Source organism: Rhinichthys klamathensis, unplaced genomic scaffold, assembly GCF_029890125.1.
Source record: "Rhinichthys klamathensis goyatoka isolate OS25496 unplaced genomic scaffold, OSU_Roscu_1.1 h1tg000643l_1, whole genome shotgun sequence".
Taxonomy (NCBI): Eukaryota; Metazoa; Chordata; class Actinopteri; order Cypriniformes; family Leuciscidae; genus Rhinichthys; species Rhinichthys klamathensis.
The window spans coordinates 203334-218728 of NW_026607089.1; the positions used below are offsets into that span (position 1 = coordinate 203334).

The window sequence follows — 15395 nt, forward strand, 5'->3', positions numbered from 1 at the left end:
CACCTGATGTCCTGGACAGGATCTGCAGGGTCTGAAGGAGACGCAGTTTGATTGACAGCTGGTTCTCCATCAGGGCCAGTGACATGACGAGGGTCTCGGCCAGACCACTGCGCTCCACCATCAGCCCTCGGTAGTCCACATGCGTGGGATAGACACCTGACACACACACACACACACACACACACGATAAACACCGCCCCTAAACCTGAACGTTTCCACACTTGAAGAGTTCAGTCAGGCCACCCACCGTCAGAGCTGTGTGTGTGTGTGTCGTGGCTATAGAAGGATATAACAGAAGCGCAGATCTGCTGTCTGACCTCCGGCAACGGGATCCTCATCAGATAACCTGCCATCACACACCATTATCACTCAATCTATCATACATCTATCAATAAACTGGATTTACCCAAAGATGGGGTAATATATCAACACATAAATGAGAAATTATGCTTTGAATAAAGAAATCAAAGTCTATATTAGCATTGTGACATTCAGTACATTTTTGCGCTTTTATTAATCATTATATATTGTGATTCTCAGTACTGTCATACAGTTCTTTGTTTTACTTTACCGATCAAAAGTATGGAAATAATAAGACTTCGTTTCCACAAAATCTGAACAATAAGCACAATGGTTTTCAACACTGATAATAATCAGAAATGTTTCTTAAAGAGCAAATCATCATATTAGAATGATTTCCTTTTAGTGTCTTTTCTCTATTATCGAGGATCACTTCTTTAGGAGAGGTGTGGGATTCGACGACGATGCAGGCATATCTATCTCCTGCTCGTATCGATTCGGTCCTCACAGCAGTGTCCTGTCCCGGGGTCCTATGCTGGGGTCCTGTCCTTGAGTCCTGTGCTGGGGTCCTGTCCCGGGGTCCTGTGCTGGGGTCCTGTGCTGGAGTCCTGTCCTGGGGTCCTGTCCCGGGGTCCTGTGCTGGAGTGCTGTGCTGGGGTCCTGTGCTGGGGTCCTGTGCTGGGGTCCTGTCCTGGGGTCCTGTCCTGGGGTCCTGTCCCGGGGTCCTGTGCTGGAGTCCTGTGCTGGGGTCCTGTGCTGGGGTCCTGTGCTGGAGTCCTATCCCGGGGTCCTGTCCTGGGGTCCTGTGCTGGAGTCCTGTGCTGGGTTCCTGACCTGGGGTCCTGTCCTGGGGTCCTGTCCTGGGGTCCTGTGCTGGAGTCCTGTCCTGGAGTCCTGTCCTGGGGTCCTGTTGTGGGGTCCTGTCCTGGGGTCCTGTGCTGGGGTCCTGTGCTGGAGTCCTGTGCTGGGGTGCTGTCCCGGGGTCCTGTGCTGGGGTCCTGTCCTGGGGTCTTGTGCTGGAGTCCTGTGCTGGGGTGCTGTCCCGGGGTCCTGTGCTGGAGTCCTGTGCTGGGGTGCTGTCCCGGGGTCCTGTGCTGGGGTCCTGTGCTGGGGTCCTGTGCTGGAGTCCTGTGCTGGGGTGCTGTCCCGGGGTCCTGTGCTGGGGTCCTGTGCTGGAGTCCTGTGCTGGGGTACTGTGCTGGAGTCCTGTCCTGGGGTCCTGTGCTGGGGTCCTGTGCTGGAGTCCTGTGCTGGGGTGCTGTCCCGGGGTCCTGTCCTGGGGTCCTGTCCTGGGGTCCTGTCCTGGGGTCCTGTCCTGGGGTACTGTGCTGGAGTCCTGTCCCGGGGTCCTGTGCTGGAGTCCTGTCCTGGGGTCCTGTGCTGGAGTCCTGTGCTGGAGTCCTGTGCTGGGGTGCTGTCCCGGGGTCCGGTCCTGGGTTCCTGTCCTGGGGTCCTGTGCCGGAGTCCTGTCCCGGGGTCCTGTGCTGGAGTCCTGTCCTGGGGTCCTGTGCTGGAGTCCTGTGCTGGAGTCCTGTGCTAGGGTGCTGTCCCGGGGTCCTGTGCTGGAGTCCTGTCCCGGGGTCCTGTGCTGGAGTCCTGTCCTGGGTTCCTGTCCTGGAGTCCTGTCCCGGGGTCCTGTGATGGAGTCCTGTCCCGGGGTCCTGTGCTGGAGTCCTGTCCCGGGGTCCTGTGCTGGAGTCCTGTCCTGGGGTCCTGTGATGGAGTCCTGTGCTGGGGTCCTGTCCCGGGGTCCTGTGCTGGGGTCCTGTCCCGGGGTCCTGTGCTGGAGTCCTGTCCCGGGGTCCTGTGCTGGAGTCCTGTCCCGGGATCCTGTCCTGGAGTCCTGTCCCGGGGTCCTGTCCTGGGGTCCTGTGCTGGGGTACTGTGCTGGAGTCCTGTCCCGGGGTCCTGTGCTGGAGTCCTGTCCTGGGGTCCTGTGCTGAAGTCCTGTGCTGGGGTCCTGTGCTGGGGTGCTGTCCCAGGGTCCGGTCCTGGGTTCCTGTCCTGGGGTCCTGTGCCGGAGTCCTGTCCCGGGGTCCTGTGCTGGAGTCCTGTCCTGGGGTCCTGTGCTGGAGTCCTGTGCTGGAGTCCTGTGCTAGGGTGCTGTCCCGGGGTCCTGTCCCGGGGTCCTGTGCTGGAGTCCTGTCCCGGGGTCCTGTGCTGGAGTCCTGTCCTGGGTTCCTGTCCTGGAGTCCTGTCTTGGGGTCCTGTCCTGGAGTCCTGTCCCGGGGTCCTGTGCTGGAGTCCTGTCCCGGGGTCCTGTGCTGCAGTCCTGTCCTGGGGTCCTGTGCTGGAGTCCTGTCCCGGGGTCCTGTGCTGGAGTCCTGTCCTGGGGTCCTGTGCTGAAGTCCTGTGCTGGGGTCCTGTGCTGGGGTGCTGTCCCGGGGTCCGGTCCTGGGTTCCTGTCCTGGGGTCCTGTGCCGGAGTCCTGTCCCGGGGTCCTGTGCTGGAGTCCTGTCCTAGGGTCCTGTGCTGGAGTCCTGTGCTGGAGTCCTGTGCTAGGGTGCTGTCCCGGGGTCCTGTCCCGGGGTCCTGTGCTGGAGTCCTGTCCCGGGGTCCTGTGCTGGAGTCCTGTCCTGGGTTCCTGTCCTGGAGTCCTGTCTTGGGGTCCTGTCCTGGAGTCCTGTCCCGGGGTCCTGTGCTGGAGTCCTGTCCCGGGGTCCTGTGCTGGAGTCCTGTCCTGGGGTCCTGTGCTGGAGTCCTGTGCTGGAGTCCTGTGCTGGAGTCCTGTGCTGGAGTCCTGTGCTGGAGTCCTGTGCTGGAGTCCTGTGCTGGGGTCCTGTGCTGGAGTCCTGTCCTGGGTTCATGTCCTGGAGTCCTGTCCCGGGGTCCTGTGCTGGAGTCCTGTCCTGGGGTCCTGTGCTGGAGTCCTGTCCCGGGGTCCTGTCCCGGGGTCCTGTGCTGGAGTCCTGTCCTGGGGTCCTGTGCTGGGGTCCTGTGCTGGAGTCCTGTGCTGGAGTCCTGTGCTGGGGTGCTGTCCCAGGGTCCTGTGCTGGGGTCCTGTGCTGGAGTCCTGTGCTGGAGTCCTGTCCCGGGGTCCTGTGCTGGAGTCCTGTCCTGGGGTCCTGTGCTGGGGTCCTGTGCTGGAGTCCTGTGCTGGAGTCCTGTGCTGGGGTGCTGTCCCAGGGTCCTGTGCTGGGGTCCTGTGTTGGGGTCCTGTGCTGGGGTCCTGTGCTGGGGTCCTGTGCTGGGGTGCTGTCCCTGGGTCCTGTGCTGGGGTTCTGTGCTGGAGTCCTGTCCTGGAATCCTGTGCCGGGGTCCTGTGCTGGGAGCTGCTTGTCATTGTGTAATGGCGTCTTATGTTTTATGAATATACACTTTGCTTTTGGTGTGAACACCCTCACAGGCTGGGGAGCGAGGATCCGTCGAGGCCCGGGAATGCAGACCCACCCTGAGGAGGTGGAGCTCGCGTGGAGGGAGTTCGGCCAGGCGGAAGGGGATCTATTTGAGTCTCTGACAACGACACACTGTGGGCTCTGGTTCTGCCTCTTGTATCCCGCTCTTCCAGGGTTGGAGACGTGCCGGGGATGCGTCTGTACAAGGTTTTGATCGACTCCCGGGAGTTCTGGAGAGAGTCCTTCATGATGTGGATAGCCCAGTTCTGGCCGGCCCGTGTGTGGTTCCCAGACCTTGAGTCCCTCCTTGATGGCTCTCCAATGGAGACTCCGGTCAAACACTCAAACACTCTCTATTATAGCTATATTAGCCTATAGGCTATATACAAAATATTTTTTAAATACATAATGATTTGCATTATGGTAATGAGAATTTGAGAGGAAAGCCGTCCTGAACTGAACGTCACAATGCAAAAATGAGCATAACAACAGATTCTTCTTTTCTTTATGTGAAATATAATGTGTTTGATCTCGTTATTCTGTGGTGAAGGAGAGTTTGCAGGAACTCACCCATCTGAGACACACAGTTTGCGGCCACAGCGGCGAACTTCATCTCATCCGACGCTCTCTCCTTCAGGAAGGGAAGACTTGAAGACAAGCATTGATTAGTTCATAAAGACTTCAGTTCACAATGGCCTAAAGACTTTGGCTGGAAATCTCACCCGCAGATCTGAAGTAAATCACAGAGGATTTTGGCATATTCCGGGTGATCCGTCACTCTTTCCGCACAGAGGTTCAGAATCTTACATATGTCAGCGAGATCCCTCAAAAGCTTGACATTTTAAGGAAAGTGTTTTCACGTCATCATCATCACAATATAACAGCACATTATTCCACAGAGAGCTTGAGGCTTACAGAGCAACACCTCATGGAAACCTGTCGAGTTGTAATTACAGCTGGAAACTGCTGATTCTAGAGGCTGAAGCGAGACCTCAGGGACTTCGGCTCCACAGAGGACGCTGACGGCACGAGAAATAATTACTCACACTATTTACTACATAATACAGGTGACGTGCTTCCACCGTCAGCCAGTCAGAGACGGCTTGGGAGCATATTCTTATTTGGTGATTGTTACAATAATAAATAAAAATCAGGCATAAACATGCTATGAATAATTTTGTGCTGAGTTGATCTTCTGAGACCATCTTCTGTAGAGCTGCTTTACAGCAGAATCGGAGTTTGTCTCATATTTGATGAAGTTTACACTTTGATTCTGTTATTTTCCTGTTGTGAAACAGTACTGCATAAAGCGCCCCAGGACAGACTCGTTCTCATTCACACACATACAGAAAAGACAAAATCACATTTACACATTTCAGCTTTAAAATGGCTTTTTTTTTATTTTGCCAAATTCTTCTAAGGATACAAATCCACGCTGGCATCTTTTTACCACCTTCCTCAAGATGAAAATCTGTCTTTCTTTTAACGACGACTGAAAAAAATAGAGAAACTGAAAAACGAACCCATTATAATTCAAGCATAATTCAAGCAAACCGAGTCTTACTGAGAGCGGATCCTGCAGCAGCTGAATGACTCTCGAGAGATCCGCGAGTCCCACAGCCTGAAAAACACTGCAGTCAATCAGAATCAACCGAACCGAGTCACTGACACAGAGTTCGGGCAGAGACTCACCGAACCGAGTCACTGTTACAGAGTTCGGACAGAGACTCACAGAACCGATTCACTGACAGAGACTCACCAAACCGAGTCCTGACAGAGTTTTTTTTTTTTTTTGGAGTCACTGACACAGAGTTCGGGCAGAGACTCACCGAACCGAGTCACTGACACAGCGTTCGGACAGCGTCTCACCGAACCGAATCACTGACACAGAGTTCGGACAGCGTCTCACCGAACCGAGTCATGGACAGAGACTCATCGAACCGAGTCACTGACACAGAGTTCGGACAGAGACTCATCGAACCGAGTCACTGACACAGAGATCGGACAGCGTCTCACCGAACCGAGTCACCGACACAGAGTTCGGACAGAGACTCATCGAACCGAGTCACTGACACAGAGATCGGACAGCGTCTCACCGAACCGAGTCACCGACACAGAGTTCGGACAGAGACTCACAGAACGGAGTCACTGACACACAGGTCGGAAAGAGACTCACCTCAGACTTTCTGTCGGTCACAACGCGTTTCTGAAGGAAGCTCCTCGCGGGCGGCGCGCTGGACAGCATGTCTGATCTCAGTCTGATCCACTGCACGAGTCACTGCTCGAGTCTCATGTTCAGAACCCTTCATGAACAGCAACAGCAGCGGCTGGTGTTTATATCGGCTGGTGTTTATAGGCGGATCAGGACGCGCTGCGGTCGCCATAGTAACGCGTGCAGCTACGGAGCGCCGCTCGAGACAAACCTCCCCTTCAAACGCAAAGCTGAAGCTCACCTCTCTGTTTCTTAATTTACATAATAAACTGAGCAAACATTTTTAAAGAAACGCGACTACTTTCATGCATCCACACTATAACGACAGACAACTGCGAGAACAGACAGTACAGAGAGGGGTCTTTTATTTTGACGTTTGTTGTTAAGCGCAGCAGAGGAAGTGACGTCACACAGAGTGAGTTTCCTGCAGATGAGGCAGAATAAACGATGCTGAATTTAATGTGTTTCGTTAAAGAACAAAGGGCCAAATATTCCTCTAGATAAAGAACAAAGAGTCAAATATCCAGTGGTTTAACAGAAACATCATTATCAATGCTAGCGGACTCAGGTGAGAGTCATTTATTCATGTTCATGCGCATTGTGAATGAGTCTGTGTGTGTATGTATGAATGAGATTGTGAGTTTGAGTGTGTCTGTTCAGTATGTGTATGTGTGTATGTATGTGTGTGTGTGTGTGTGTGTGTCTGTCTGTGTCTGTCTGTGTCTGTATAGTATGTGTCTGTGTGTGTGTGTGTGTGTGTGTGTGTGTGTTTCTGTACAGTATGTGTGTGTGTGTGTGAATGAGACTGAGTGTGTTTGTACAGTATTTGTGTCAGTGAATGAGACTAATTTTGAGTGTGTCTCTACAGTGTGTGTGTGTGTGTGTGAATGAGACTGTGAGTGTGTCTGTACAGTCTGTGTGTGAATGAGACTGTTTGATTGTGTGTGTCTGTACAGTATGTGTGTGTGTGAGTGTTGCTTAGTGTGTAGTAGTGATGTGTTGATGTGTGTGTTCAGTGGGACGGAGTCGCGGCAGGAAGCGCTCAGCAGGAGTGGGCGGGGCTGACTCTGGTGGGCGGGGCCGAGGGAACACACCTGCAGCACAGGTGAGGGTTCGAGACATCAGAGGAGCACAGCAGCACCTGCAGGACACCTGTGAACACGTGTGTGTGTGTTTCAGACGAGAAGGAAAGCCGCAGAGACCGGGGAAGACGACGATCAGTCGGAGAAGAAGTTCAGGAAGTGTGAGAAATCCGGATGTCCAGCGACGTACCCCGTGTGTTTCGCCAGCGCGTCTGACAGGTGTGTGTGATTACAGTGACTGCATTACACTGATGAAGCATTATACAGTACAGATCGTTTCAGAGCAGCTTCACAGTAATAAACAGGAAATAACAGAATGAGTGCTGAAGCTTCATCAGATGTGACTGACTCAGCGCTGAAGCCTCTACAGAGGATCAGAGAGTCATTATTCAGATCAGCTCTGTTCTCATCTGATGTAATGAGGATTGAGAGGTCAGTGTGTTTAACGTCTGCTTTCATCAGGTGTGCCAGAAACGGATACACGTCTCGCTGGTATCACCTGTCGTGTGGCGAGCACTTCTGTAACGAGTGCTTTGATCATTACTACAGAAGGTGAGTGCTGATGGGTAATGTTGAGGCTCTGCTGCTCGAGTCACAGCTGATCCTCCTCTGTTCTCCTGTAGTCATAAAGACGGGTACGAGACGTTCTCCTCCTGGAAGAGGGTTTGGACCAGCAATGGGAAGAGCGAACCGAGCCTCAAAGCCTTCATGGCCGACCAGCAGCTGCCCTACTGGGTGAGTAACTGTTTAACCTAGACTAACTCTGTGTAACCTAGACTAACTCTGTGTAACCTAGACCAGCGTCTGTGTAACCTAGACCAGCTCTGTGTAACCTAGACCAGGGTCTGTGTAACCTAGACCAGCTCTGTGTAACCTAGACCGGCGTCTGTGTAACCTAGACCTGCTCTGTGTAACCTAGACCAGCGTCTGTGTAACCTAGACCAGCTCTGTGTAACCTAGACCAGCTCTGTGTAACCTAGACCAGCTCTGTGTAACCTAGACCAGCGTCTGTGTAACCTAGACCAGCGTCTGTGTAACCTAGACCAGCTCTGTGTAACCTAGACCAGCATCTGTGTAACCTAGACCAGCTCTGTGTAACCTAGACCAGCTCTGTGTAACCTAGACCAGCTCTGTGTAACCTAGACCAGCGTCTGTGTAACCTAGACCAGCTCTGTGTAACCTAGACCAGCGTCTGTGTAACCTAGACCAGCGTCTGTGTAACCTAGCTCTGTGTAACCTAGACCAGCTCTGTGTAACCTAGACCAGCGTCTGTGTAACCTAGACCAGCGTCTGTGTAACCTAGACCAGCGTCTGTGTAACCTAGACCAGCTCTGTGTAACCTAGACCAGCGTCTGTGTAACCTAGACCAGCTCTGTGTAACCTAGACCAGCTCTGTGTAACCTAGACCAGCTCTGTGTAACCTAGACCAGCTCTGTGTAACCTAGACCAGCTCTGTGTAACCTAGACCAGCGTCTGTGCAACCTAGACCAGCGTCTGTGTAACCTAGACCAGCGTCTGTGTAACCTAGACCAGCGTCTGTGTAACCTAGACCAGCGTCTGTGTAACCTAGACCAGCGTCTGTGTAACCTAGACCAGCGTCTGTGTAACCTAGACCAGCTCTGTGTAACCTAGACCGGCGTCTGTGTAACCTAGACCGGCGTCTGTGTAACCTAGACCGGCGTCTGTGTAACCTAGACCGGCGTCTGTGTAACCTAGACCGGCGTCTGTGTAACCTAGACCGCCTCTGTGCAACCTATAACCTAGACCGGCCTCTGTGTAACCTAGACCGGCGTCTGTGTAACCTAGACCGGCTATAACCTAGACCGGCCTCTGTGTAACCTAGACCGGCGTCTGTGTAACCTAGACCGGCCTCTGTGTAACCTATAACCTAGACCGGCCTCTGTGTAACCTAGACCGGCCTCTGTGTAACCTAGACCGGCCTCTGTGTAACCTAGGCCGGCCTCTGTGTAACCTAGACCAGCGTCTGTTTAACCTAGACCGGCCTCTGTGTAACCTAGACCGGCCTCTGTGTAACCTAGACCGGCCTCTGTGTAACCTAGACCGGCCTCTGTGTAACCTAGACCGGCGTCTGTGTAACCTAGACCGGCCTCTGTGTAACCTATAACCTAGACCGGCCTCTGTGTAACCTAGACCGGCCTCTGTGTAACCTAGACCGGCCTCTGTGTAACCTAGACCGGCCTCTGTGTAACCTAGGCCGGCCTCTGTTTAACCTAGACCAGCTCTGTGTAACCTAGACCGGCGTCTGTGTAACCTAGACCGGCGTGTGTGTGTAACCTAGACCGGCGTCTGTGTAACCTAGACCGGCGTCTGTGTAACCTAGACCGGCGTCTGTGTAACCTAGACCGGCGTCTGTGTAACCTAGACCGGCGTGTGTGTGTAACCTAGACCGGCGTCTGTGTAACCTAGACCGGCGTCTGTGTAACCTAGACCAGCGTCTGTGTAACCTAGACCGGCGTCTGTGTAACCTAGACCGGCGTGTGTGTGTAACCTAGACCGGCGTGTGTGTGTAACCTAGACCGGCGTGTGTGTGTAACCTAGACCGGCGTGTGTGTGTAACCTAGATCGGCGTCTGTGTAACCTAGACCGGCGTCTGTGTAACCTAGACCGGCGTCTGTGTAACCTAGACCCGGCGTCTGTGTAACCTAGACCGGCGTCTGTGTAACCTAGACCGGCGTCTGTGTAACCTAGACCGGCGTCTGTGTAACCTAGACCAGTGTCTGTGTAACCTAGACTGATAATCATGTGTGTGTGTGTGTGTGTGTGTGTGTGTGTGTGTCAGGTCCAGTGCAGTAAAGCAGACTGTGGCAGATGGCGTCAGCTGAGTAAAGAGTCGGCTCTGACGGCTTCTCTGGCATCATCTTATCGCTGTGGGATGAAGATCAACAGCGTGAAGGTGAGAACACATCGCTCACCTGCCCGTCGAGGAGTGTGTGCTGGGGCGTGTGCTGGAGCGTGTGCTGGAGCGTGTGCTGGGGCGTGTGCTGGAGCGTGTGCTGGAGCGTGTGCTGGAGCGTGTGCTGGAGCGTGTGCTGGAGCGTGTGCTGGGGCGTGTGCTGGAGCGTGTGCTGGGGCGTGTGCTGGAGCGTGTGCTGGAGCGTGTGCTGGGGCGTGTGCTGGGGCGTGTGCTGGGGCGTGTGCTGGGGCGTGTGCTGGGGCGTGTGCTGGAGCGTGTGCTGGAGCGTGTGCTGGAGTGTGTGCTGGGGCGTGTGCTGGGGCGTGTGCTGGAGCGTGTGCTGGGGCGTGTGCTGGAGCGTGTGCTGGAGCGTGTGCTGGGGCGTGTGCTGGGGCGTGTGCTGGAGCGTGTGCTGGGGCGTGTGCTGGAGCGTGTGCTGGAGCGTGTGCTGGAGCGTGTGCTGGGGCGTGTGCTGGGGCGTGTGCTGGGGCGTGTGGTGGGGCGTGTGCTGGGGCGTGTGCTGGGGCGTGTGCTGGGGCGTGTGCTGGAGCGTGTGCTGGGGCGTGTGCTGGAGCGTGTGCTGGAGCGTGTGGTGGGACGTGTGCTGGGGCGTGTGCTGGAGCGTGTGCTGGAGCGTGTGCTGGGGCGTGTGCTGGAGCGTGTGCTGGAGCGTGTGCTGGAGCGTGTGGTGGGACGTGTGCTGGGGCGTGTGCTGGAGCGTGTGCTGGAGCGTGTGCTGGGGCCGCCTGCTGGAGCGTGTGCTGGGGCGTGTGCTGGGGCGTGTGTTGGGGCGTGTGCTGGAGCGTGTGCTGGAGTGTGTGCTGGGGCGTGTGCTGGGGCGTGTGCTGGAGCGTGTGCTGGGGCGTGTGCTGGAGCGTGTGCTGGAGCGTGTGCTGGGGCGTGTGCTGGGGCGTGTGCTGGAGCGTGTGCTGGGGCGTGTGCTGGAGCGTGTGCTGGAGCGTGTGCTGGGGCGTGTGCTGGGGCGTGTGCTGGGGCGTGTGCTGGGGCGTGTGCTGGGGCGTGTGCTGGAGCGTGTGCTGGAGCGTGTGCTGGGGCGTGTGCTGGGGCGTGTGCTGGGGCGTGTGCTGGGGCGTGTGCTGGGGCGTGTGCTGGGGCGTGTGCTGGAGCGTGTGCTGGAGCGTGTGCTGGAGCGTGTGCTGGGGCGTGTGCTGGGGCGTGTGCTGGAGCGTGTGCTGGGGCGTGTGCTGGAGCGTGTGCTGGAGCGTGTGCTGGGGCGTGTGCTGGGGCGTGTGCTGGAGCGTGTGCTGGGGCGTGTGCTGGAGCGTGTGCTGGAGCGTGTGCTGGGGCGTGTGCTGGGGCGTGTGCTGGGGCGTGTGCTGGGGCGTGTGCTGGAGCGTGTGCTGGGGCGTGTGCTGGGGCGTGTGCTGGGGCGTGTGCTGGGGCGTGTGCTGGAGCGTGTGCTGGGGCGTGTGCTGGGGCGTGTGCTGGGGCGTGTGCTGGGGCGTGTGCTGGAGCGTGTGCTGGGGCGTGTGCTGGAGCGTGTGCTGGAGCGTGTGGTGGGACGTGTGCTGGGGCGTGTGCTGGAGCGTGTGCTGGAGCGTGTGCTGGGGCGTGTGCTGGAGCGTGTGCTGGAGCGTGTGCTGGAGCGTGTGGTGGGACGTGTGCTGGGGCGTGTGCTGGGGCGTGTGCTGGGGCCGCCTGCTGGAGCGTGTGCTGGAGCGTGTGCTGGGGCGTGTGCTGGAGCGTGTGCTGGAGCGTGTGGTGGGACGTGTGCTGGGGCGTGTGCTGGAGCGTGTGCTGGAGCGTGTGCTGGGGCGTGTGCTGGAGCGTGTGCTGGAGCGTGTGCTGGAGCGTGTGGTGGGACGTGTGCTGGGGCGTGTGCTGGGGCGTGTGCTGGGGCCGCCTGCTGGAGCGTGTGCTGGGGCGTGTGCTGGGGCGTGTGCTGGAGCGTGTGCTGGAGCGTGTGCTGGGGCGTGTGCTGGGGCGTGTGCTGGGGCGTGTGCTGGGGCGTGTGCTGGAGCGTGTGCTGGGGCGTGTGCTGGAGCGTGTGCTGGGGCGTGTGCCTGAGCGTGTGCTGGAGCGTGTGCTGGGGCGTGTGCTGGGGCGTGTGCTGGGGCGTGTGCTGGGGCCTGTGCTGGGGCGTGTGCTGGAGCGTGTGCTGGGGCGTGTGCTGGAGCGTGTGCTGGAGCGTGTGCTGGGGCGTGTGCTGGGGCGTGTGCTGGGGCGTGTGCTGGGGCGTGTGCTGGAGCGTGTGCTGGGGCGTGTGCTGGGGCGTGTGCTGGGGCGTGTGCTGGGGCGTGTGCTGGGGCGTGTGCTGGAGCGTGTGCTGGGGCGTGTGCTGGGGCGTGTGCTGGGGCGTGTGCTGGGGCGTGTGCTGGGGCCGCCTGCTGGGGCGTGTGCTGGGGCGTGTGCTGGGGCGTGTGCTGGAGCGTGTGCTGGGGCGTGTGCTGGGGCGTGTGCTGGAGCGTGTGCTGGGGCGTGTGCTGGGGCGTGTGCTGGGGCGTGTGCTGGGGCGTGTGCTGTAGGGCTGAGCGATTTTATCGATTCTGCGATATAAATCGATATTTTTTCTCCCAAGAAAGTATCGATTTTTAGGCCGCGAGTATCGATACATAAGTCCCATTCAAATCCCCCGTGTTAAACCCGTTCGCGTTGCATGAAGAGTGATTTGGTCAGCCAGCCGCTAGTGGCCAGCTGCGCGCGTGCATCGATATTGACGAAAATCCAGCTGTATTCAAACAACAACTTAGCTCTCCTTGTTGGCTAGGCTCCTTGCATGCTGGCTAGTAGCTTTTTTTAAAGCTGGGTCTCCGAAATTGACAGCGCTGTGTTGGACAGATTTGTGCAGCGGTGTTCCGTGAGTGAGAAAGTGCGCGAGGTACGGATGAGTGTGTGTGTGTGTGTGTGTGTGAGAGAGAGAGAGAGAGAGAGAGAGAGAGAGAGAGAGAGAGAGAGAGAGAGAGAGAGAGAGAGAGCGAGGTAGTGCTGCGTGAATGCGCTGCGGCGCTCTGCAATCAAATACGATTTTAAATAGGCTTAGTAAAAAAAAAAAATGTAAAAAAAAATCGTATTCGGTGGTGGAAAACGCCGGCTTTAGGCGCATGGTGAACGCGATGGAGCCCCGCTATCCTATTCCAACCCGCGAACACCTCATCAAGGTTTGCATTCCCAGGCTGTACACTCAGGCAAGAGCACACGTCAAAGCCTCCCTGGCCAGCGCGGAGAGAGTTTCCCTGACGTGCGACGGCTTGACCTCGCGCACAACTGAAGCACGTCACATGTTCAGTGTCAAGCTAAAAAAGCTGTCAAAGAAAAGGCAGTGCAAAGAAACTGTTCACAACAGGCCACTTGCTGCACCTTTTAACTCTCCATTGAAAAGTAAATAAAGTGCAGTATTGCAATTAACAAAGGCTTATAAGCTACAGTTTGCACTGTTGTCTTTCAATAAATAGAACTAATTTTCTCTACACATATTTGATTCATTTTGTCCAGCATTTGCAAGCTGTACTCTCTGCCCAGCCAGAGACATATATTGTGTAAATGATGTTTTCAGTTTTCAGTTCAATTAATTCAATCCAAGTAAATGGAAGACTCACAAGATGTCACCAAAATCATTCTGTCCCCTTTAAATCTTTCAGAAAATGATGTAAGTGTATCGAATTATATCGAATCGTATCGTTGGCTGAATATCGTGATATATATCGTATCGTCAGCCGAATATCGTGTATCGTATCGTATCGTGAGATTAGTGTATCGCTACAGCCCTAGTGTGCTGGAGCGTGTGCTGGGGCGTGTGCTGGAGCGTGTGCTGGGGCGTGTGCTGGAGCGTGTGCTGGGGCGTGTGCTGGAGCGTGTGCTGGGGCGTGTGCTGGAGCGTGTGCTGGGGCGTGTGCTGATCCTCACGTCTCTGTGCTTTTGTTTTGCAGAGCGAAGGAAGTGATGCGTGTTCTCAGCCGGAGGACGTGGTAAAGATCTTTTGATCTCTTCATTCGGTTGATCAGTGGTTCAGTGATTTTACTCTGGCCATTCAGTGACCAAACAGACTGTACCACAGTCAGACAGAAATATATTAATATGACCATGAAGTTCACAGACCCATCAGTGTTCAGACTGATTAACATGATTAACACCACATGATGATGATGATGATGCTGCTGCTGCTGATGATGCTGATGATGCTGCTGATGATGATGATGATGATGATGCTGATGATGATGATGATGCTGATGATGATGATGATAATGATGATGATGATGATGATGCTGATGCTGATGATGATGATGATGCTGCTGCTGATGATGATGATGCTGATGATGATGATGATGATGATGATGATGATGATGATGATGATGCTGATGATGATGATTCTGATGATGATGCTGTCGTTGATCAGCGTGTGGCCGGTGTGACGGACAGCTGGTGGCTCTCGATGCTCATCCTGCCGCCGCTGCTTAAGGACAGTCCCGCTAGCCCGTTCCTCAGCGCTTATTACCCGGACTGTGTGGGCATGAGCCCGTCTGCCGGCCCGGGGAACCAGCGCCAGGAGCAACGCCGGGCAGCGCCGCCTCACCGTGAGTCCGATCACTCTCACCAACACAACCACGTGTTTTCAGAATCAACTCTCTGAAAGACTCGTCAGCATATGAACAGATTTAGATTTCACGACGGCAGGAAAAGCAGTGTCGTCTTTCAGACTAGTGGAGAGAAAACACCCAAAACACACATTTAAGTGTTTGTTTATTGCACTCAATCATCTCTGTAAAGGCGGTAAGTTTGAGTCAGAAATCTCTTCAGCAGCTTCACACACACCAAACTGTACAGTTTTATTCATATTCATATTCTGAAGGTTTGATCATATTTCATTAGCCTGATTTATAGAACATTTTACTCATAAAAACATGGTGAAAGTGTATTTATTTATGTCTCTTGAGAAATGGATGAAAATTTGTGATTTTTTTAAATTAGAAAATGCGTGTGTGTGTGTGTAGTTCCCGGACTCTCGCCATATTTCCAGCCCTTCTATCAGCCGAACGAGTGTGGGAAAGCCTTGTGTGTGAGACCCGACATGATGGAGCTGGACGAGTTGTACGAGTTCCCAGAATTCTCCAGGGATCCCACCATGTATCTGGCGCTGAGGAACCTGGTGCTGGCGGCCTGGAACCGCGACTGCAAGGTACGAACATCAGCGCTAATGCGTTAGCTAGTCTAGTCTGTGTGTTGAGGTTCTGTTGTGTGTGTTGAGGTTCTGTTGTGTGTGTTGAGGTTCTGTTGTGTGTGTTGAGGTTCTGTTGTCTGTGTTGAGGTTCTGTTGTCTGTGTTGAGGTTATGTTGTGTGTGTTGAGGTTATGTTGTGTGTGTTGAGGTTCTGTTGTGTGTGTTGAGGTTCTGTTGTCTGTGTTGAGGTTATGTTGTGTGTGTTGAGGTTATGTTGTGTGTGTTGAGGTTATGTTGTGTGTGTTGAGGTTATGTTGTGTGCGTTGAGGTTATGTTGTGTGTGTTGAGGTTCTGTTGTCTGTGTTGAGGTTATGTTGTGTGTGTTGAGGTTATGTTGTGTGTGTTGAGGTTATGTTGTGTTTGTTGAGGTTCTGTTG

The 15395-nt window shown here is 54.9% G+C and overlaps 2 protein-coding genes across 3 annotated transcripts in view; one reads left to right on the plus strand and one right to left on the minus strand.

Annotated features, from left to right (window-relative positions):
* LOC130076374 (cilia- and flagella-associated protein 69-like) overlaps positions 1–6170 on the minus strand; it is a 31093-nt gene extending 24923 nt beyond the window's left edge. Inside the window, exons 1-7 of the mRNA XM_056241437.1 lie at positions 5812–6170; positions 5200–5256; positions 5062–5127; positions 4358–4467; positions 4206–4282; positions 248–346; positions 4–156 (exon numbers count right to left, since the gene is read on the minus strand). Coding sequence (XP_056097412.1) covers positions 4–156; positions 248–346; positions 4206–4282; positions 4358–4467; positions 5062–5127; positions 5200–5256; positions 5812–5880 — 631 coding nt within the window. The 5' untranslated portion in view covers positions 5881–6170. The remainder of the gene's footprint in view (positions 1–3; positions 157–247; positions 347–4205; positions 4283–4357; positions 4468–5061; positions 5128–5199; positions 5257–5811) is intronic.
* An 87-nt stretch (positions 6171–6257) lies between these two features.
* Positions 6258–15395, plus strand: part of LOC130076375 (lysine-specific histone demethylase 2-like) — a 28613-nt gene continuing 19475 nt past the window's right edge. For both annotated transcript variants that reach the window (XM_056241439.1, XM_056241438.1), the window contains exons 1-9: positions 6258–6415; positions 6864–6952; positions 7027–7148; positions 7392–7481; positions 7553–7664; positions 9730–9843; positions 13731–13769; positions 14198–14375; positions 14793–14977. In XM_056241439.1, coding sequence (XP_056097414.1) covers positions 6400–6415; positions 6864–6952; positions 7027–7148; positions 7392–7481; positions 7553–7664; positions 9730–9843; positions 13731–13769; positions 14198–14375; positions 14793–14977 — 945 coding nt within the window. In that variant the 5' untranslated portion in view covers positions 6258–6399. The remainder of the gene's footprint in view (positions 6416–6863; positions 6953–7026; positions 7149–7391; positions 7482–7552; positions 7665–9729; positions 9844–13730; positions 13770–14197; positions 14376–14792; positions 14978–15395) is intronic.